This window comes from Scleropages formosus, chromosome 16 (genome assembly GCF_900964775.1).
Source record: "Scleropages formosus chromosome 16, fSclFor1.1, whole genome shotgun sequence".
NCBI lineage: Eukaryota > Metazoa > Chordata > Actinopteri > Osteoglossiformes > Osteoglossidae > Scleropages > Scleropages formosus.
In genome coordinates, this window is record NC_041821.1 from 5,821,033 (window position 1) to 5,842,636 (window position 21,604).

General features: G+C 46.3%; 1 protein-coding gene across 2 annotated transcripts in view; it reads left to right on the top strand.

Moving 5' to 3' along the window:
• Positions 1-20,403, top strand: part of cntln (centlein, centrosomal protein) — a 61,492-nt gene extending 41,089 nt beyond the window's left edge. For both annotated transcript variants that reach the window (XM_029259229.1, XM_029259230.1), the window contains 11 exons: positions 2,464-2,572; positions 2,990-3,080; positions 3,432-3,664; positions 6,721-6,891; positions 8,061-8,158; positions 10,598-10,724; positions 12,009-12,146; positions 12,388-12,573; positions 14,200-14,397; positions 14,712-14,789; positions 19,733-20,403. In XM_029259229.1, coding sequence (XP_029115062.1) covers positions 2,464-2,572; positions 2,990-3,080; positions 3,432-3,664; positions 6,721-6,891; positions 8,061-8,158; positions 10,598-10,724; positions 12,009-12,146; positions 12,388-12,573; positions 14,200-14,397; positions 14,712-14,789; positions 19,733-19,843 — 1,540 coding nt within the window. In that variant the 3' untranslated portion in view covers positions 19,844-20,403. The remainder of the gene's footprint in view (positions 1-2,463; positions 2,573-2,989; positions 3,081-3,431; positions 3,665-6,720; positions 6,892-8,060; positions 8,159-10,597; positions 10,725-12,008; positions 12,147-12,387; positions 12,574-14,199; positions 14,398-14,711; positions 14,790-19,732) is intronic.
• The last annotated feature ends 1,201 nt before the right edge of the window (positions 20,404-21,604 follow it).

A 21,604-nucleotide genomic window follows, 5' to 3' on the forward strand; every position in this document is an offset into this window, starting at 1 on the left:
ATGGGGCGACAGAACACATATGCAAAGTGTAGGCAAATGGGCGATTGAATTTCACCTCCTGTCTGTTTGGTATTCAGGAGCAGGGCAGGAAAAAAGAAGACTACTGTCAGATCCTTTGAAATATCTTGGGACGTCTTGCTCGGAGCTTATTGACTGAAATTTGCATGCCAAATTAGCCACCTCTGCGCGATCCGCTGAACTGATGCCAGGAAAGTCGGAGCAAGACGATGCCTGATTCCTTCCAGTGATGCCATTTTCCTGCAGTCATGAGGCTTGAAATTGACAGTCTGGCAGCTTGATTTAATTTACGGGTCCTTTGCATATTCGCCCCTGACAGCGCAGGATTCCCAGGCAAGCCCAGCGAGTCGGTTTAGTTATCCTGTGACATGTCGATCCTGGATGAGCAACCCTCTTTTTCTCTCCCCGCTTAATTCAGTTAGATAAATTTTGAATGACCCTTTTCGGCTCTTTACCAGATGTCTTCACGCCGTTTAACATCCTTTAAATTAAGAACTATCCAGAGTAATTATTTCATGTATGTTTTATGCAAAGCCGTTGAACTAACATTTATAGAATGCTAGTTAAAATGATTTGGTTTCTGATACTTTTCCACAGCGAGTTCATATCGTCCCCCTTCTACATTCGATTCAGGATAAATTCTTCATTAGCTTACACACATGTATTTTACTCTGCAAATTAAATGTTTGTATTTTGCCACTCGGTACCTCAGTGTTAATGTTTTATCATTGTCGTGATCGATACGGTTTGTTAGTCAGGCTGAGGTCAAACACGTAAATATATCTAATTGAGACGTCGATTCAGGCCTTTCGAAACGTGTCGAAATCGGTGTGTAGGCCATCGTGGTAAAAAGAATAATACTGAAAACTCGTGTTCATTCCAAGGTTTGTCTTGAGAGTTGGGAGGAAAGGGTGAGCAAACACTCCCAGAACGTTTGAATAAACTTGGTTGTGTAAAGAGCATTCCGGTCAGGCTCTTGCAGCACGACATTCGCAGCGCCACGGCTTTTGTATCAGTGCCGTCTGTCACCCAGGTAAAAAACAATGGCAGTCATTCACGGTGCCAGGCAGATGATTTGATCAGGAACCTTTTCACTGCAAAAAAAAAGAAAAAAGTTTTTATGAGTTTAAATGATTGTGTTGCGTGTGTGTCTGTGGGACACCTCCGGCAGGGTGGTTTAGAGGACCGCAATCCTTCGCTCCAGTACTCATCCCCAGTCACTGCTCTGCCGCTGCTTTGATCATCACGCCCTTCCATGTCTTCTGGGCCCACAGATTCTTGCCTAATAAACGCTCCTCATCATGCCAGAGCTTTAAATGTCAACGGTTAAACGTCAGCATCAAAGGTCACCATCAATAACGCTTCTCTGAATCCGTCCGTCAAAGTAATGGATTTTGATTTGGTTCATGCCGATACTTGGCGTGCGGTCGTTAGCGCTTTGGTTCTGTGTTTTTCTTTCTTAGCTGCATCTTTCTCAGGAGAGATTTTGCCTCAAAGGAGACACATTTTCATTAGAAGGACTCTTTTAAAGTGCTGAACATGAGCAAAGGGCAGCAGTGTATGTGGTGGTTAACTGCATGGGTTTGTAAACTGAAGGTTGTCGGTTTGAAGACCACAACACATGGCTGCTGTTTTACAAGTTACTATGAATCTAGTAAAAATGCTCAGCTGTGTAAATAGGTCAAATACTCTAAATAACTGTAACATGAGATGAGCAATGAATGAATATCTCTGCTTCTCTAAAAGCAACTTTTGGCTGTAAATTGTATATGGGGTTCTAGGATATAGATTACACAATACAACAATATTTTTCAAAGTTATTAGTTATGTCGATTTTTGCATCGATTATGATTATTAAAGTTTACTGATTAGAAGAACTAGTGGTATTTTTATAGTGTCCATTTTAGTTTGGTACTTTACAGCCATTGGAAAATTCTAGAAAGTACCAAAACATTGTAGAAAGCATCAGATCCTAAAACCTATTAGAATATTACCTTGGAACTTAACTACTTGGAACCGATGCCAAAATTTGCTAATTTCAAGAACGTGGAATATTTTTCTTAAAATGGGCACATAGTAAGAACTAACGCCAAAAGTGTGTTTAACCTAACAAAACTGAATGGAAAATGCAGAAAATTTGACATAATAGCATTTTCGTTACATTGTGTTTTAGTTTCCCTGATACTCATATTCAGAATATTTTTCTTATTTTTTTTGTTAGACACACTGGTCCAAGGAGTTATGTGAAGATTGTTGTATCTGTTATTTTGCCTATTTATACGCATGAATATGAGCTACATCCATTTGGATTTAGTCATATATGTATCAGGTCAGACATCCAGTTTCTTAACCTTCACACCCCCTTTGGGTGAATGCTTACAATAACATCAGGTGCTGTGTGTGTTTTGGCTTTCTCATGCTCCCGTGCCACTGTCACCTCTGCAGCGACACTGAGGAGGAGTATTCAGACAGTCTGGACAGCCCACGACCGGAGAGGCAAGCCGGCACCCGCAGTCGGACCCCCCGACCACAGTGGGGCCAACTCCAAAGGAAGGTCTGTCCGCAGGCACTCTGGATTGAATGTACAGTTGTTCTTGTTAGCCATACTTCAGTGAGTTGTGCCCCCCCCGGTGTCCCTAAGTGTCCTGCAAAGTTAAGTCCTATAGGCCGCTGTGTGACAGGAAGGGATCAGTGGTCTGTGGAGGGGGTGTGGCATGTGTGATCCCCAGCTGCTGGTTGAGTGCTCCAGGCCCTCCAGCCGCTCCTACACATCACCCTAAAGAGCCCCACCCTCAGGTCATCCTCACCAGGATCAAAACTGAAATGGCGGTCGATAGAGAGCTGCCTCCTCCTCCCCAAAACCCCACCTTTGATGTCACTACAAACGGTTTGGTGGTGCCGAGAGGCACCCGTCAGCTTGCCGTGTTCCATTCCGTGCCACAGGGTTGACGGGCACTCCCTGTGTTTGCAGCGTGGCAAGCGTGCGGTACCTCCCACCTCCAGCATGCCCAGGGAGGGTGCTGACGAGTGCCAGGCTGACGCACGGACACACACCTGGGGAGGTAGAGCATGCTTTCATGTTCGCAACCCAGTTTCATGTGTGACCACCACACCGGGTTGTTAAGAAATGGAGGAAACTGTGTTTACATTAACTTACAAACAAAATAAAACTTCTGTTTGGTTCCATGACTGATTCTTCAGAGAAGGTTGATTAGTTAAAAAGCTACTTGTTGTCCTCTGGTATTTCCTTGACGCTGGAGATGAGGTATTAAGTTCAGAAACCATAAAAACGACTGCTGTGTGAAACACAAAAACTGGTGGGATCAAACTCTCAAAACAAATTGCAAATGAAATGCAGACGAAAGCATGGCGGCACCGAGACCCATTGCCGATGGTCTTTCTACCTATGCCAGGGCCTGAAGTGGCGCAGCCCATGGGAAGAATGAGGAGAATGACGAGGGGTGGTGTGCGAGGACTGGCACTCCGGCGGCGCATCCTCTCTCTTCAGCAGCAGGTCACTGCCCTGCAGGCCGGGAGGACAACGGCACAGAGGGCCACCGCCGAGCTGCAGCACGCCAACCAGCAGATGACTTCGCAGATCCAGAGCCTCACCCAGAAGCTGCATGCCAACAAGCAGGCTGCGCAGGTGGGGCATGTGCATACATTTCTTTTTCTTTTCTGTCTCTGGGCTCCTACAACACAAAAGCTCCTTTGCCCTTATCATGCTTAATAAGTGCATGTCTGACAGCCATAGCCTTGCTGCAAGAGGTCAGGAGACCAAGCGCTCAGAGGAAGTAGGGCTTGTCTGCGCAGAACCACTGTTCTGCAGCCCTGATCTCTCACATACATGTATATGTACAATACATACATTCATATACGCCCATACATATGTATTCCTGCACACAGAACCAGATGATGGCTCCCTGCCCCTCCGTTGCAGAACAAACCAGGGAGAGGCACCCAGGAGGCCAGGCTGGCCAACTGAGGCCATTCCAGGAAAGGTCACGTGTAGCTGAGGTCTGCTTACAAGGCCTCCTGCATCTCGGTCATCCAGCAGTGTGCAGCACGTACTCATCAGTATGCTTCTGGTAGCGAGGAGTCAAGATTTTTTTTTTTTTAAATATTCCTTTCTTTAAGTTTCTCTCTCCACTTCTCTCTTGCAGTATTTATGCAAGACAAAGTTGTGAGAGGCTCCAAGTCAGCAGGCTTCCTTTTCTGGAAGTTGCCAGGTGTAGCGTGGAAATTTATCTGTACGGCTGTGCTCAACGATAAATATTTGCTTCATTTAGATGACGACTTTCTCCAAAGGAACTTATAGTCTTAAGCTATTTACAATTATTTACCCATTTATACAGCTAGGTAATTCTTACTAGAGTAATTTTATGTTAAGTACCTTGTTCAAGGGTACTGTAGCTGGATGTGAGATTTGAACTTGCAACCTTTGGGTCTTTAGGCAGCAGCTCTAACCACTACGCTACCAGCTGCCCAGATAGCCAAAGGATTCCTAAGTAGCTGGACATATCACCTATGAAAGATTTTTCATCATAGCCCAAACGACTAAACTGTAAATGTTTGTCCTCACGTACCTTAATTTTTACCCCACTTCCGACTATCAGCAGGATATTTTTTTGCACCTCAGTTTTTAAATATTTTTTTTTGGAATATTTATAAAGATGATGTTGAATCTGACACCTGGTGGTGTCATTTTTCAAAGTGGAACTTTTTAAAAGCTCTCGTGATTCACGATGGGTAGGTGGAAGGACGGGGAGTGTTTAATATGCGTGCGTTAAGGGGAGCAGACACAAGACCAGTGCAGCCGTCATCATCCCAGCAGCCGCAGTCATCGGCGGCGAGAACAAAAGGAAGTCTGTTCGCTGAGCAGGCAGGACAATGTGCCCATACAGGTGTCTGCAATTTAAGTGCTTCATTAAGAACAAGTGTCTGGAAGTGCGTTGAATCGAGTAATTGCTGGTATTCTTTGAACGTGACCCCTGGGTAGGGCAGAGACCCCTTCCCCCCAGCTCTCTTCCCCCTCTCCAGCGGGCCCTAGAAATCCCGCTTTGTTCCCCTTTATTTGATTATTTGACAGGCCGGCTGAAAGACACCAAATAAAAGGAAGAGCTGTTGGGGAATTAGCGACGATTAGCAGGCACCAGCCTGCTTTTTGTGACATGACGAAGTGGCGAGTGTGTGTGTGTGTGTGTGTGTGTGTGTGTGTGTGTGTGTGTGTGTGTGTGTGTGTGTGGGTGGAATAACCAGACTCCTCCTGACCTCATAGGATTTCTCATGAATATTAACAGTGTGGGGATCACGTTCACCAAAGCAGGCGGCCAGATTACAAGATCCGCATCCCGGCTCCAGTCAGTCCAAGGCCAGCTGCTTTCCTCCATAATCCCCGCCCGCACCCAGCATCAACGTCAGTTAAACACACGAGCAACTGGGAGGTTTTAATTGCTTGTGCGGGGTTTGGGGGTTTAAAAATAACGACATTCTCGTCACCAGTCTCCAAAGTGAACACAACCTTAATCCTTTTTCACCTTCACATCGTTTTGGACTCATATCTCCCTCCTCCTCCTCTTCCTCCTCCTACTCCTCACTCCTCCAAGCGCTGGATTGTTTGGCATCCAAGGTGAGCAGCAGAAAGGTTTTCTGGTAAACAAATAGATTTTACTGGAACTGGTCACAGCAAAACAGAGGTAGTAACACAATGCTGAGAAATTGCAAATACATACAGATACATAACACAGCACAGTGGTAAAAGGTTCAACATAGTATTTTGCATCATGTAACACTATGTAAGAAGTTTCAAGGTGACCAAGCCTTCCATAATTAATTAGAACTATGATGCTGGTCGAATGTTTTCAAACTTTTCTAGTAAAGGTAAGACACTTGAGTCAACTACATGTTTATAGAAAGAGCTTCTTGCAGACCATAGCAGTGAGATATACGTTTTTGTCAGGTATGAAGAAACAAAGAATTTGTGTTGCGTATCTTCATCGGAAACAAATTTGAGTTGTGGCAATAGGATAAAATGCTAGGGTTACTGTGATGTGCCATTAGTACTTTCTCAGCCAAGGTACGAGTGTGGATGACTCTTTAAAGGAGTGTAAAATGAGGTTTCCTGGCAGTGCACAATACTCTTATAGTCACTGCACTTTCATGTGTCTAAGATGAAAGCCAGTGAATTCAATTTCCTCAACGTTTGTATTTTAAGTCCTGGAAATGGCTTCATAAATGCTGCTATTCAACAGTGTCACATGGAATTGGTCATAAAATTGAGTTGTGTGCCTTTTCATTACTATAAGACTGCTTTTACTACATAACAAGCAGATGAAGGCTGAAGCAAATGGGCTCCCTTTGTCTACAGTACCATGGTTCATCATTTGTCTAATGATGGATGAATGGCTCTCCTGCTTGTATTGGTTTTCTTTTAGTTGTCTTTTAAAGAACTTAATGTGAATCCCAATTCACCTTCTTTAATGTTTAAAACGCTGTGCAGGAACTGCTGGTACAATTGACCTGAGTGGAATAATTTAGAGGGATTATTCTCGGCTTCATGAGTAAGGATGATTCGTTTTGTGTTGGCCTGTGTATTTAATTCTATCCCACCAATGGTTTGTTTAATGACAGCCCCAGCAGCTGACCCCACCCCTGGTGACCACTGCTATGTCCTCTCCTGTCCTCCCATGTGCTGCTCTGCAGAGGCTGACCAATGAGGTGTCAGCACTGGAGAATCAGAAGGCTTCGTTGGAGACAGAGCTGGAGCGTTGGAGAGCCCCCAGAGCCCCAGAACATGCCCCAAGCCATGAGCCCCCTGGCCTGGCTGCCCGCACCTCAGAGGCAGAACTCAAACTGCTCCAGGCCAAGCTCAAGGTCAGGAGACGAATGCAGTGTCATAAGAAGACACAGTTAAAAGCTAGGAGAATCAATGTCGGACATTTGGCGTCAGCGTGTTTTTAAATACAGGTGGTCCCGAATTTACAGTGGTTTGACTTGTGCTTTTTTTTTTTTTTTTTTTTGACTTTACAATGGTGAGCTGCCAATAGACATTCAGTAGAAACTGTATTTTGAATTTTGATTCCCCCCGCGACACTCTCGCGCATTTCCCATTCTGTCACGAGAGGTGTGTATTAGGTGTATTAAATGCATTTTCAACTTACTATATTTTGCACTTGTGATGGGCTTTTGGGGAACGTAACCCCATGATAAATCGGGGACCACCTGTACACCACTTTAAGTAACTCGAAAAGCGTGTCACTGGGACATTGGTGTAATTGTCCTGTGGTAGAATGAAAAAGGAGATCACAGCTGTGTTCCTGCTGACACCTGTGATCAGTCATCTTGAGTATCGCCTTTGGCGTAATGATGGCTGCCAGCGGCCAGTGGGTGGCAGGGCTTTGTCAGTGCTGAGAGTTCAATTCCCATCTCCTGCTGTTGCACCCTGGAGCAGATCCCTGGACTGATACAGTAAAAATTACCCAGCTCTATAAATGCCTAAATCATTATAAGTAGCTTAGCATTGTAAGCTGCTTTGCAAGAAAGAATGAGCTAAATAACTAAATGTAAATGTGTGTGTCTGCTGTCAGGAACTGCTCTGTTTCCACAGTCAGAAGAAATAATCCTGTTTCCCACACCACCCACCCCTCTCAGCTGTCATGGGGGGGGGGGTCTTACTGCTGTCATCACCAGTGAAGTGTTAGTGCAGTCAAGGAACTAAATCTGAGACTAACACTCAGGCTGCTTTCTCTTTCACATATTTGCTTTAGTATTATCTATCGTTAGTTTTGATAATAGCAAACTGCAAATAAAAAAGCGAACTGGAATAAAATCAGCACATCAGACTTGTTGGGTAATGATAGGACCTGGTAGGTAAAGGCCAGTGACCCTTCCAGTGGTGGTCTAGTGTTGTGTTGGCATTCACCCGGCTGAAGACCTGCTTCATTTGGACTAGCGCCTCGCGATTAAGCAGAGTAAACCCGGGCTTGTGATGCAGCTCCAGCACTGGACGCCAAAACTAACGCCGTCTTTTCTTTCCTTCGCAGAGCTCCTGCTCCGAGGTGGCAAAACTCAGCTCAACCAACAGGGCCCTCAAAGCCGAGCTGGAGGAGAAGGAGAAACAGGCAAAGGAGCTGCAGGAGAGGTAAGGGCTGCTGCCCCCTGCTGGGCTCAGCTCCCCCACTGCAATGTGGGCGCTCGCACCTTGACGGCCAACACACATCGTTCTATTTATATTTATTCACTTAGCTGATACTTTTCTCCAAAGCGACTTAGAACATTAAGCTATTTTTACTGGAGCAGTTTTAAGGTAAGTACCGTGCTCAAGGGTAGTACAGCAGTCGGTGGGATTCAGACCTGCTACTAAAGATCCAAAGAGAGCATCTCTGCCCAGTACACTATTAGCTGCTGCTGCCACAACGTATAAACACATACAGGTCATTGGCTCTCACCGCTTTAACAGTTTAACTAATTTACGACTTAATTTACGGTTAGGTTAGTTTACCGTTTACTCTTCTTTTCCCCTCTATTTAAAAGCAACATTATTTTCATAACTACTGTTCATTTTGGATCAAGATCAAGGAAGAAATGATTGATCAGATCTGTCGTCTGCTTCTGGAAATTTAGCATGACAGCATCTCGTGCTAGGCCAAGTGAAGCACAGGGTTTGACTCTGGGCCTTATACACTGTTTTCCAAGACCAAGTCTTGTGCGCTGCGCTCCTGCATCAATCTCTCCTCATCAGCTTCACGGAGCTCCAACCCAAACAGAGCGCCGTGTTTTCTTTGTGTGCGCGGAGGGCGCTGTCACCTCATCGATGTCTCAGTCACACTGAGTGAGTGCCGAGAATCCCGAGCCGCAGGTGAGGGTGACCGATCATACGCCAGCGTCGTGTTTATTTCGTAGCAACGATCTTATCTTCATTTTTCACATGTAGCAATCTTCGCTGCTTAAATGCAGCAGTAAAATTTTTATTTTTATACTTGAATAGTGCATATCTGCCCAAAGAGAAGAAAAACCGTGTTGCTCAGGAGAAAGACTGAGCTCCTTTCGAATGAATTTCAAAGTGCGGCAGCGGCGGCGGGGTGTTCTCAGTCAATATCCAGAGCCAGCGCCCTGCGTTATTTATGAACAAAGGGCTTTGATCTCCTGCCTCTTGTTGGTCAGTGTCATGCATGTTTAAATCCCTTTTGTTTCCTTTTGATGGGTAACTAGGATCTCCACAGAATCACGTACCTTGTGTTTTTTTTTTTTTTTTTTTTTTTTCTTTTTTTTGTTGCGTGAGCGTGTTGGATACCAATTTAGGCAGGCATTTAAAGTGAAAATGGGGAAAAAGAAACAAGTCAGTAAAACTTGTTTAACAATTTTGCTGAACTGACGGCTCCTTGAACTCTTTTATAAAGAAAGGGGTTTTAAAAAGGAAAGGTGCAATGCTACTTTCACGTTATATTTGAGGTGTTTTAGGTATTTTTGCCATCTTCCCGTTTTCATTTCAAGACCAAAGGATGGGGCAGATCTGGGTTATGGTGCCATGACTCAATTTTAGAGACAGACCCTCCCTGCTTTTTCCATGTGTTGTTTTTCATCATCGGTAAAGTTCCCTGAGCCACCTGAGTCTCTGTTTTCAGGTTAGTCTGTCACCTGACTCTAGTACCTGTGTTTGTTTTAGAGCACAGCCTCGGATCATGTGGCTATGGTAAGACATGCTTACATTTCCTCCAATCGTTTACTCTTCACACTGAGGAGGATTGACTGGAACACGTGTGTGTTCGTCGGTGCCATATTGGCACGAAAACGTGCATTTTTCATCACATTTGTCCTTTGAACCAAATTTTCTTAGAAAAACGGAAAAAGAACCATGCACAAAATCAGTCAATTTTGCCTTTTAAAAAAACATGTAAACAGACTTGTCGTTTAATATTCCACAATATTATGACTTGCTGGGATGCGGGAATATTAATGATGTTGGCTGTTGCCGTCTCAAATGTGAAGTGACACTTGGTACATGTTAAACACATCCTGCTATGTGTGCAGGGATTGAATCCTCTCCTTATGATAATTTCCCCTCAGCACTGGAGAATAATCACAGGAACAGACATCTGGCTTTTCGAGTGTGTGCTTCAGCTTCCTGGCTCTGGCGTTGTGGCTCACTAATCCCATCTCTTAACATGTTCCATGTCTAATCGTGTTGTTTTATTTTAATTTTGCAATCCTCCTATTGGACATTAGAGAAATTGTCTAATGAGCCATTGGTATAGTTTTAATGTTCATTTAGAAAGTAAATATGTAAGAGAATACACATTTCTATTGAGCCCTAATGTAAGAAAACAGTGAAATTTAAAAAGCAACTGTAAAGTTAATAGTCTAGCAGAGCAGTGGGAAGGCTGGTCATTAAAAACACAGACATGTAAACTATAGGTTGCCAGTTCTAGTCTCGGGGGGGCTGCTATTGTATGTTCAGGCAGGCTCCAAGAATGAAGTAAAACATCTAGGTGTATAACATGTTCAGTGCTGTCCTTGTATAAAAGAATGATCTTAATAATAATAATAAGACAGCCTGTAAAAACAGTTCTGTCACCTCCAGGATTTCACATATGGAAAGAGATGTTAACATGAAGCGTCAGCTGGCTGAAGACTTGAAAGCCAGGATGAAGATCCTCCAGGACAATGACAAGACCCAGAAAGGACTCATCGAGGACCTGGACAAAAGAGTACGTCTAATGGGACACATGACACCCCAGATGTAGAAGTATTTATGTTCTCAAAAACGTGAGCATGATTGCTTGCTGGGGGTTGTGATTTTGAAGTGTACAAGAGGCAGAAAGACACCTCAAACCATGGCTATCAAGAGGGGGCTTTGAAACCAGCTGTTGGATGTTGTGGCATGACTTTTACCCAAGAGTTGACCCTTTATAGTGTTGAGTGTCCACTATCGTGTGAATCCTGTTGCTGAACTGCAGATGTCAACCACTATTATTACTTTTACATTTATTCATTTATCTGGTGCTTTTCTCCAAGCCAACATATAATGTCAAGCTACTTACAATTATTTACCTCTGTAATTTTTTTTTTGAGCAATATAGTGTAAGTACATTGTTAAAAGGCTAGAGGCGGGATTCGAGCCTGCGATCGTTGGGTCCAAAAGCAGAAGTTCTAACCACTATGCTAACAGCTATCCCACTCTTTCTTCATTCTTCCCCTTCCCCATCTTCTGTTTAATTTGTGTTCTGTTTGTCTGTTGCTGACTTATGCCTCTAGTACCTGCAGTACCCTGCCCATAGTTCTCGTGTTTAAATCAAATCATTTTCATGGTCTCTGTGAATGAAGCTTGTTGCGTTACGTGCCGACCTCAGTGATTGCAGTGGCTGCTGTGGCCTGTTGGCCGTCGTAATTAAGAAGCACCATTACATCCCCAGCGTGACAAAATGACCTGTCAGCTTAAATGCCTAGCATGAAATCAGAGGTCTCTAATAGTGCCCCGGTGCCGGGGATCAGAACGCGCCGCATTTGTTGAAGGGTTGAACTCATCCCAGATCAGGAGTTCTGCTGGCATGAAGCAGGATTTCACTGCCACTGTGTGTCCTGGCCTGAGCGGCAGCAGATGGCTTCAAATGTCAGGTTCGCAGCTTCAGATCCACTATAAAGTGTGACAGCTGAAAGCGGGGGTGTCCGTCTTCCGCAGGAATTTGGTCAGAGCATGAAGTCACGTTCCTCTCCCTGCACAGCAGTCTCAGCTCTAACAGTAAAACCCTTTCTTTAGCCCATTGTTGTCGACATTAACGTCTTTCTTCTGATAGGAGAATGAGGGAAATGTGAAGTCAGTGTGAGAAATTTGTAGCAGTTTTTATGTATTGTCTTTGTTCTATGCACTTTGTGCTTTTGGGTCTATTTTTCATTCAGATGTCATGACCAGTAGTCTCTATTTCCAGGTCCTGCTGGCACCCACTGGTCTCTTATTCTTTTTTCTTTCACAATGTGACACGTGTTCACTGTAGGTGAAGACGCTCTCTGAGGAGGCCAGCAACAGGAAGGCGTTCATCGAGTCTCTGAAGCGTAGACTGAGCGTGGCCACCAAGGAGAAGAATGAGTATGAGCTGTCCAGCAGGAAGCTGCGCGAGGACCTGGAGCGCAAGGTATGGAGTTTTGTGGGAATCCACAGCCGAAGTGGTCAACGTGCCTTGCCGCTTGGTGACTGCAAGTTCGGTATTTGTTGAGTACAGCTAATGTGGAAATTGGAAACACTTGCGATTCATTGAAATTGCATTGTCTAACTTAACTAATTCTGTTCATTCCCTGTATTTATTATCCAGTGTGTTGAAATCTAGCAAATATCCTGTTCAGTGGTGCTTTGATTATGCTGTGACCCCTCTGCAGGAGCGGCAGATAGAGGCCCTGCAAGCCCGTCTGGCTGGGAGCGAACGAGCCCTTGCAGAGCTAGAGGAGGAGGCGCAGCGGCACATGCGTGGCCTGGCAGAGCAGAGCACGGGTGTCATGGAGGCCCTGCAGAGGAAGCTGGGCCAGGCGAACGCACAGCTGGAGCAGCTGGGCGCCATGGTCAAGGTGGGCTGAGGCGCTGACGAAAGCGCCGTTCTCAGGTGCACTTTTTGAGAGGGTTCTTGTGGGGGCTACCCCTGTCCCACACCTGACAGATGACATTCTGAGACCACGCTACACACAGCCAGCAGCCCGAAGGTGGAACTTGCCATGTATTGCTTTTCCACCTGACTCACGCAGTTCACTTCATCAGAAGACTTAATTTACTCCCTTGTGTTTTAAATTCCTCATTTCTAAATTCCTGGTTTTATGGATGTTGGGTGTTTGGACTGGCTGTTCGTATCATGCCAGAGGCTATAGATTGCAGCTTTATTGCCCAAAATAGAAGGCCCTTTATTTATTATTTGTACATAGATGTGAGTAGTATCAGTATCAGTGAATTCTGCAGGGTATGTCTGTGTGTTTTTGCCCACAAAATGGATAAAGGCTTGTCTTCTTTGAGATCGTATAAAGCGTGGCACTGTGGGCTGTGTAGCAAAGCTCACTTCCAGCGCTCCATCGTCTGGGAACAAGCAGATTCTTCTGTCTCTTCCAAGGACAAATACTGTATGGCGAAGCTCTCCACCTCTCTGCAAGGAGCTGTGTTAAAAAAAGAGTTTATGAATGCAAAAATGCATTGATTTCCATAAACATAAGTTGCTTTCTTGCCTGTTGTGTATGTATTTTTTAAGCTCACACCCTCAGTGCTGCACATTGTTCTAGTCCTTCTTCACACTCCATCTGCAACAATTCCAACTTGAAGTCCTCCTTCACAAGGGCTGTTCCCACATGGGCATCACAGGCCAGCCTAGTTAAATGTTTCTGAATCAGCTTCATGAAATAAATAAGAGGCATGAACATTCGGGGCATGTTTTGTTCTGAACCACGTGCGATTAAGCTTGGCTATATAGACACACGCACACTGTGAGCACATTGTGTTGCAGAGCAGCAGGCAAAAGTATTTCTCCACTGACTTGTCCATCTCAAGGTCAGGTATTCATTAGAATTACAGCAAATGATACCGAGGATTATTACCGCGATCAATAAAGTTCAAATGGAGCAGAAGGGAGTTTGTTTTATTGACTTTCTCACGTGCAGTGGCGGCCTCAGCGTTTAATTGTCCTTCTGCGAGCAGGATGCGCTCTCGATGTGCTGCGCCCTCCTTTGCACCAGGAACCAGACAGGAGGCTTGGCTTCTCTTTCCATTCACATGGGCAATGTTTTAAATGCTCTTCATAGCTCAATTATTTATACTGTTATGGAGGACGGAGGTGATGTGCACTACACAAACACAAATAAATAAATAACGCCACCCGGGTTTTTGGCAGCGCTCTCTTGTGCACAATTCTTTCGTCAGCTCAGAGGTTTGAAACTTGGCAAGCTTAATTTTAGAGAGTAAACTTTGGGTTTCATTGCTCTAGTCTGACATTGAGAAAGGCACAGAGCAACCCCCTCCCGAATCCCCGAAAATCCAGAAACTAAAGTGCCGAAAAAGGGAATCTGACAACTCTTTAAAAAAGTGCATTCAAAATGCAAGGCACTGTAGGCACTGTAGCTTGTTGATGAAACTGGATACATGTATATGTGCAGTACAATGTGTCTGCTGTATTGACAGGGCAGCAACTTCACCTTAACCGTATGGTCCGCTTGTAGGTCATGGCCAGTGAAATTCTCAGGGACACACAGGATGTGAAAATGCAGCTGCGCCGAGTGAAGAAGAGGAGAAACAGGAGGAAGAGGCTAAAATCAAGCAAGCTGTCCAGGGAGTCCCTAGTACGTGCACAGTCCGTTGCGGCCTCCATCCTCAACATGTCGCAGACGGACCTGGAGGACATGCTGGACACCGATGAGGTGAGGAGCAGGTCTCCAGAGTCCCGTTTTGCACCACTGCCTTCCTGGGTTACATGGCTTGCCCTGGGTAGCCCGTTTCTGTGGTTGGTGCTCATACAGCAAAGGCCTGGTCATAGAGTCCAGTGTCCAGGTCTGTCCTCCTCTGTTCAGCACTGAGTACTAGCTGCCAGTATAGCTCTGCAGACACCCGAGACAGAGGCAGGATGAGGCATCGAGCACAGTGCAACATCTGCAGAGGCTGGACATGGGTTTCCCTCCAAAATGTCCTCTTGAGCCTCAGGTATATCGTCCCACCTCCTCCTTGGGTCTTGCAGGACGCTGAAGATGTTCAGATGGACATGAAGAAGGACCAGGACTGGCTGGACCAGGTGATGAAGATCCTTCATCAGCAGGTTAGACTCTTGTCTGGATGGTCTTAATGATACTTAATTTGTTGTTGATGGATTCATTTTGTGAACGAGAGACCAACTTGAACTGAGGTCCCCATGTGGTGAGGGGATCACGTGATGTCCTCCGATTTCATACCTGTTCCGCTGTGGTGTCCATAGCCCATGTCAGCCTGTATGAGCCTGCTTTGCTCTGCCTGCATAGCCTCCGTAGAATGTTCACCTACACAGGTACCTGAAAAGGTAAGTCACTTTGGACAAAGTTCTATTATAATAATAATAAGAAGAAGAAGAAGAGTTATAGTCTGGTTGTATGACCTGCAACCAAAATCAAGCTGAAATATGAACCCAAAGCGTAGGTCTGTGAGAAGGCAGAGTGAGGAGAGAATCTGGTGCCGCACCCCACACTTTGGCGCCTCGTTTCAGCCCAGGACTCGCCAGAGGCGCTGCGCAGACCGCCAGCGACCTCCGACCCTTCTCCCGCGGCCCTGCTTCCAGTCAATCTCTGTTTTCCTGCCGGTCGGACAGCTCCCGGGCCGCTGCGCTGCGCGCTCTGAACAGGCCCACAGGCAGCTTGTTAGTGGGAGCCCGGTATTGATTCGGCAGCCTGTCGATGGCAGGAGAATGAGAAAACGCCCACCAGAGACCCCCTCAAACATATTCCTATCGACATTCCGCGAGCAGAGTGCAGGGCTGCTCGGTGCATGACAAGGCTGAGACGATCCGCCGTCCCAGAGGAAGCCATTGAGACCGCCGCGGTGACCCGGGTGGTACTTTTTCTTCTCTTTCAAGTCCCCCCCCTTAATAAACAGGCCGTCTGCAGGGGCAGAGCTGCACATGTAAGTGATGAAGGGCGGCTTATTGTCAGGTGAGATTTTTTTGTATGAAACAGGAAACAGTGGGGGGCAGGGACTTGAGCTTTTGTTGCCTGTGGTGATTGTCTCTCTGTGTTTACGCTGGGGGGGTGTGTGGAGTGTGTTTGCACCTCTGCTCTAATTACATTTATTCATCTATCTGACGTTCTAATCCAAAACAACTTAGTTTTAAGTGTTTTACTTGTTTATATAGCAGGCTAATTTCTACTCTCTCAATTCAGGGTCAGTACCTTGCTCAAGGGTACAACAGTAAGAGATGGGACAGGAACTCAGGTGATGCCTCTGACCACAGTGGCTCTACTCTTTTTGCCATCTAGCTGTTCTTCTCTCATGTGCCAGAATTATGGTGAAATTTATGCAAACGTTACCAGTGGGAAGGTTGTGCAATGTTCTCTTCCAGTGCTTTTCCCTTCTGAATGTGTATTTGGTTTTCACAGCTTGCGAAGAGAGCGTTTGTCTATATGCTCGCTTGTGTGAGACGAGCGCAGGTAGAGAGGGCCGCGAAACGCCGTCTAGCTGCAGCGCTTTCCTCACACGCGTCAGCTTGTTAGGCCCAACACTCGTGGGAGTGAGTTTCTCATAAGACCCGCGAGGAGTGAGGCAAAAGCACAGTGGGCATGAATGATTCACAGCGCTGATGTTTGCATTATTTTCGAAGGAGGCCTGCGCAAGACGAGTGGATCCCTGTCGTCGGTCTGAGACTGTGTACGCGGTGGCAGCCAGGGCCCGGAGGACAGTCGTCTCCGACTGGGACTCTTTCTCTTTGTTTGGACACTTTGAGCAACGACGAGTGAGACGGGTCGCAGGAGAATGAGAACGCCCACGGTTGCGCTCACCTCTATCCTCGTGTTGCTGGCAGCTGAGAGTCCTGTCCCCAGCCTCCACTTAATGGTCCTGCCTGAAGGAACTCGCTTTATTACCCAAGTGGCGCTGTCGATAAAGGACCAATCAGTCAGAGCGCCTCGTGGCCTCGCCGCACTCCATGTCAGTCTGCCACACATCAGGATAACAAGGGCGCCTTGGCTAGCTTACCTGTCACTGCTGTACACCCCTCTGTGTGTGTGCGTGTGTGTGTGCGTGTGTGCGCGCGCACGTGTTCATGGGGGATGGCGGGGCACTTTGGGTCCCATCAACATTATCTATTGCTGTGGCTGATTGTTCGCGGTCTGTCCGACTCCCCCATCTTCTCCGCAACAGCATCCCTGTGGCCCACATGGGTGCTAAAACCTGGATGATAAATCGCATTAATTTTAATAGCACCCCCCATCCCCAGGCTTTGTTCAGTGGCTTTTAATTAAATAAGTAGATGGTTACTCAGTTTAGGGACACAAGCCTTTTCAGTGAGGCACCTCAGGCAGCCCCAGGTCTCATTATTACCTGTAGGAGAGGGGTCCACGGAGTTGTCGCATCAGGCAGCGACCCCACACATCCCCCCCGTGGCTCAGGAAGCTAATAGCCTGGCAGTACTGGTTTAATTGCCTGGGTTTATTTGTGGATTCCTAATTATTGACTGGAGGTAAATTTAATCTGTCCGTCTTTTATGAACCCTGTTAAATGACCGTTGTGTCTCCTGTTAGACGTAATGAACTGCACACCATCCCTTTAGATCATCTCTCAGATTCATTTTATTCCACCTTGACAGCACAGCAGCGTTTCTGAATTCATTGGTTCTTTGGTCGTTACCAGCGGAGCACCAGGGTGGGAGAGCCAGGCTCCTTTCACTGAGCTCTCTGTGGTTCTGATGAGAGGGACTCTTTTCTCCGGCTCTTTTTGCACTGAGTCCACTTTGAGCTCTTCGGAGGCCGATGACAAGTGTTTGACTGCGTTGCGCCGCTTTATCCTTGCTGTGACTAAAGCAAACACTTCAGGTGTTCCTCCACACATGTACAAAAATCTACCAATCCATTAATTGACAATAGCATCTTGTCCGGTGCAGGTCGCGGTGGTCCAGAGCCTTTCCTGGAAGCAAGGGACGTGAGGCAGGGTACCCCTAGATGGGACAGCAGCCCATCACAGGGCAATTACATGCCCTCATTAACACACAGACACACACACATTGAGGGCAATTTAGGGTCACCAGTCCACCTCAGACACGTCTTTTTTACCATGGGAGAAAAGCAGAGCACCTGAAGGAAGTTTGACGGATGGTGAAGCGTATAAAGCGTGACTGTTCTTAAGGGTTCGGTTCTGCAGGTTTGCTGTTCGCATGGTGTGAACAAAATCACCATTACTGTTCAGTCACTTTCCTGATGCTTTTATCCAAAGCAACTTAGAGTATTTGATCCATTTGCACAGCAAGGTAATTTTACTGTATCTGTTTAGGATCAGTACCTTGATCAAGGGTACTACAGCAGATGGTAATCGAACCTGCAACCTTCAGGTCCAAAGGCAGTAGATCTAACCACACCACCACCCGCTACCCTTGATCTGGATCACTTCTGTGAAGCCAGGGAATGGTGGCTAGAACCAGCAACCTGCAGGTCCTTGAAACATGCTCTGCGCGTGTGTGCGCGTGCGCTTTATTTGCGTTTTACATGCATGAGAAGACAATGAGTGCAAGAGAAACAAAACAACACTGCAAGGTCCTGCATTTGATCTGGCGTGTATTTAGGTCAGAGCTCACGCTGCCGCTTTCACAAGCCAAAGGAAATTAAATAAATAAAAATAGACGCGTTTAATTGCGGCGTTCGCGATCCCCAGCGGTCCCGCTCCTGTTTCATATCCCCCTGCTGCGGCTCACAGGTGGGAGTTGCAGGAACACCTTGGCTGCTGCGTAATTACGGCGCGGAAGAACAGATCTGGGTGAGTCTTTCACCTGAATGTATTTATTTATGCGACATGTTAATTACTCTTTAATTAGGCTCCCAATCCAGAAGGTGTGGGGTCCTTTTGTGCTCGCTGTTGTTTTTTAGTGGCCTTGATTTCTAACAACAGTGAAAAGATGAAAGACGGATGGAACAGACTTGCTGTGCACTTGAGCCAGGGGTGTGCGTCGCTGACGGGCCAGCGGAGCGCGGTAAACTTTAGGGAGACGGAGGAGGTACAAGGCAAAACGTGTTGGGGGGGGGGGGGTCAGTGCCAACCCTGCACGGTTTTCCCGGTTTTCGTTCTGACACAAGGTGTCAGTGACAGCAAGTCGTGTCCCTCGAGGGGTCCAGTTAGACCTGGTCGGTCCGATACTCTGCTCCCAGGGTTACTTTCCAGAGTCAACATCCTGCTGTCTTCATCACCCTTCGTCCTGCATGGAGCCGCAACCTGGACCAGAACTTTGTTCTGAAATCTCCTGACTGCAATCCTTTACGGCTCCTTTTGTTAAGAAGCTCTTTGCTCTTCTCTCTCAGGGCACGTTGCGGTGAATTAGGGTACCGTTCATGGTCTCCGAACACTGTTTAAGCTTCAGTAAGGTACTCTCAGTGTACCGGTCGGATGCGATGGTACCGGTCCAGGTGGAGCCCGGACATCCGTGGTGCATCATCGCTCCATGCTGGGAATGACAGATGACTGTTCATCTGGCTGCACTGGAGAAAAGTTGTTTCCTCGGCAGGAAGTAGCAACAGCGCACAAGTGGGTAGGAAAGCCCTCTGCTTCAGTCCACACTGATGCTAAATTAGTTTTCAGCACAAGGAAGGGATGCAAAGTTTATCTGAATATTTATATGCAACATATGCCTTTGATCCCCAGTGCCAATTACCATAATGTCCTTGTGCCTCTTGTGCAGCACTGCGGAGAGCCAGAACTAGCCGGAGGTTAACGCACTCATCTTGGGTGACCAACACAGCACCCCACTGGCCCCCGAGGGTCCGCTATGGCGGGATGCCCTCTTTCCGCTTCCTCTGGGCTTTATTTGCTGCCCTGCATTTGCTTCACTTGCTTTTTACCACGGTTCCTATGCAGCGTGTTCTCACGTGGTAGTGTCCTTGAGGATTCGCACAGTCAGGCCTTTCTGAAGCCCGCGGCTCTGCAGCTCACTTTTTAACTGTTTCGCGGTGCAGCCGTTAGCCCTCCTCGGACAGTCTGGGATCCGCCTGCTCGGGGGGGACCACGAAAGAAACATGTTGTTTGTTGCTCCCGCAGAGCCCGTCCGCAGCTCTGCTAGCAGACCTGATTCGGGCAAAGATGAAGGAGAGGAGACTGTTGACGGAGGAACTGGCTTCGTTCGGGGACAACGTCGCTCAATCTCCCTGACCTGCCGGCCCACCCAAGAGCAACCACATCCCGCCCCTCCCGGCTCCCGCTGCCCCCCCTTGCCACTGAAGCACAGGGGAACAGCAGCATTGTCTCCGGTTTAGCGACGCTCCCGCTGCCTGCGGAGCCCCAGCTAAGGAGGCAAACGCTCCCTTCACCGATGAAGGTCGGGCTCCTCATGGTTTCACCTTCTGCTCTGCGAACAGGATAGAAGGAAGTATAAGGAGTTTGTGTGACACCTTGAGGCTCCTTTCAGATGTGCTGCTCCTGTTTGTACCTCAGCACACGTGCGCTCACTTTTCACACACGAAATGAGCCTATTCCTCTGCTACAAACAAGACAACGGCATGGAATTATATTTGTTTTTTAGTTTGCTCCTTTGCAGATTCTCCTGTACATGTTACTTTTGCTGAGATAACACTGTTAGTGTTTAAGATCATGTGCCACATGCATGTCAGTGTTTAATATTGTTTTTGTAATAACGTAGTGTCTGTTTTTTTAATTGGCTTTTTTATCATAGTGTACAATCGTGATGTCTGTACAGATCTGGACATAGCCAAGTGGTCATGTAAATATTTAATTAAATCTGGTTATATACAAGTAACCTGGGTTCTCTTTTTGATTTATCAATGTGATTGGGTTTGTGTTATAAAACCAAAGGAAGATGAAATGTGTAACTTTGCTGCACAAGTAATTTAAGCGGGTAAAAAATTGATTCAGGATATTTGATATTTTTACAGTCGTAAGAAATCTGTTCTATAGAACATCACTAAAGGGCTCCCAGTGGCCAGATGTTGTGTGAAGGCACAGTGGACACCATCACTTCCTCAGAGCCTCTGAGCTGTCTGTCCCGGGTGGAGCACTGGCACAGTGGTGAGTAAGGTCACCACTGTGTATGGATCATGGTAGTTGCAGCTGATTCTCCGTGGTGACCGATGATTGACATCTGATGGTAAAATTCTGTAGGTTTCTGTGTCCAGCAGTGAGTCACATCTTTGAGGTCTCCTTGTGCAGAAGGTGGTTGGATCATGTAGGTATCCATGTCCACAAATGGTTCATGACCAGTTATAATGCTGTTTGGAATTTTATACGTACAACTCAATCATTATGTACTGATTCTCTGAATATGTATTAAATCAGTGGATTAAGGTTTGGTCATCTCACACACACACACACGAACTCTTTCCGGAAAGCTTGTTGTCCTTTGCCATGTGAGCAGTTGGAGACATTTCTGATCACAGCTTACTTTCCATTTATGGTTTCTTTCTTTTTCTCTTTTTGTTTTTCCTCCTTTGCCCATTTTTTCCATGTACAATTAACAACCTTGTGTAAAATTATCCGTTCAAGAATTAACGAGAATAATTCAACTTTTTATCTCATCAGATTTATGCTAATGACGTCGTTTTCCTTTATCTTTTTATAATAAAGGATTAGCCCAAGACTGTCTCCCGCGCAACTCAGGGACCAATTTATCTAGGATCCAGGAGAAGGAAGCCCTGGTGGTTAATTATCATTAATTAACATAGTTTGCATCTTTTCTTCTCTGAATACCCAGGAGTGGCCTATTGTCAATATTTGTCCCATATAAAATAACACTTTCTAGTCACTGTCCTCAAGCACAGAGCGGCTAATGACGAGTGTTAATACAGCTTCTGTGTGTGGTGCGGAAGGGGGCAGGGCATTGTGGGTGGAGTCAGAGCAGCACCTCCTCTCCATTAGCACTGAATGAAAGGTAGTCATTTGCGCACAGCACCCGTTCAC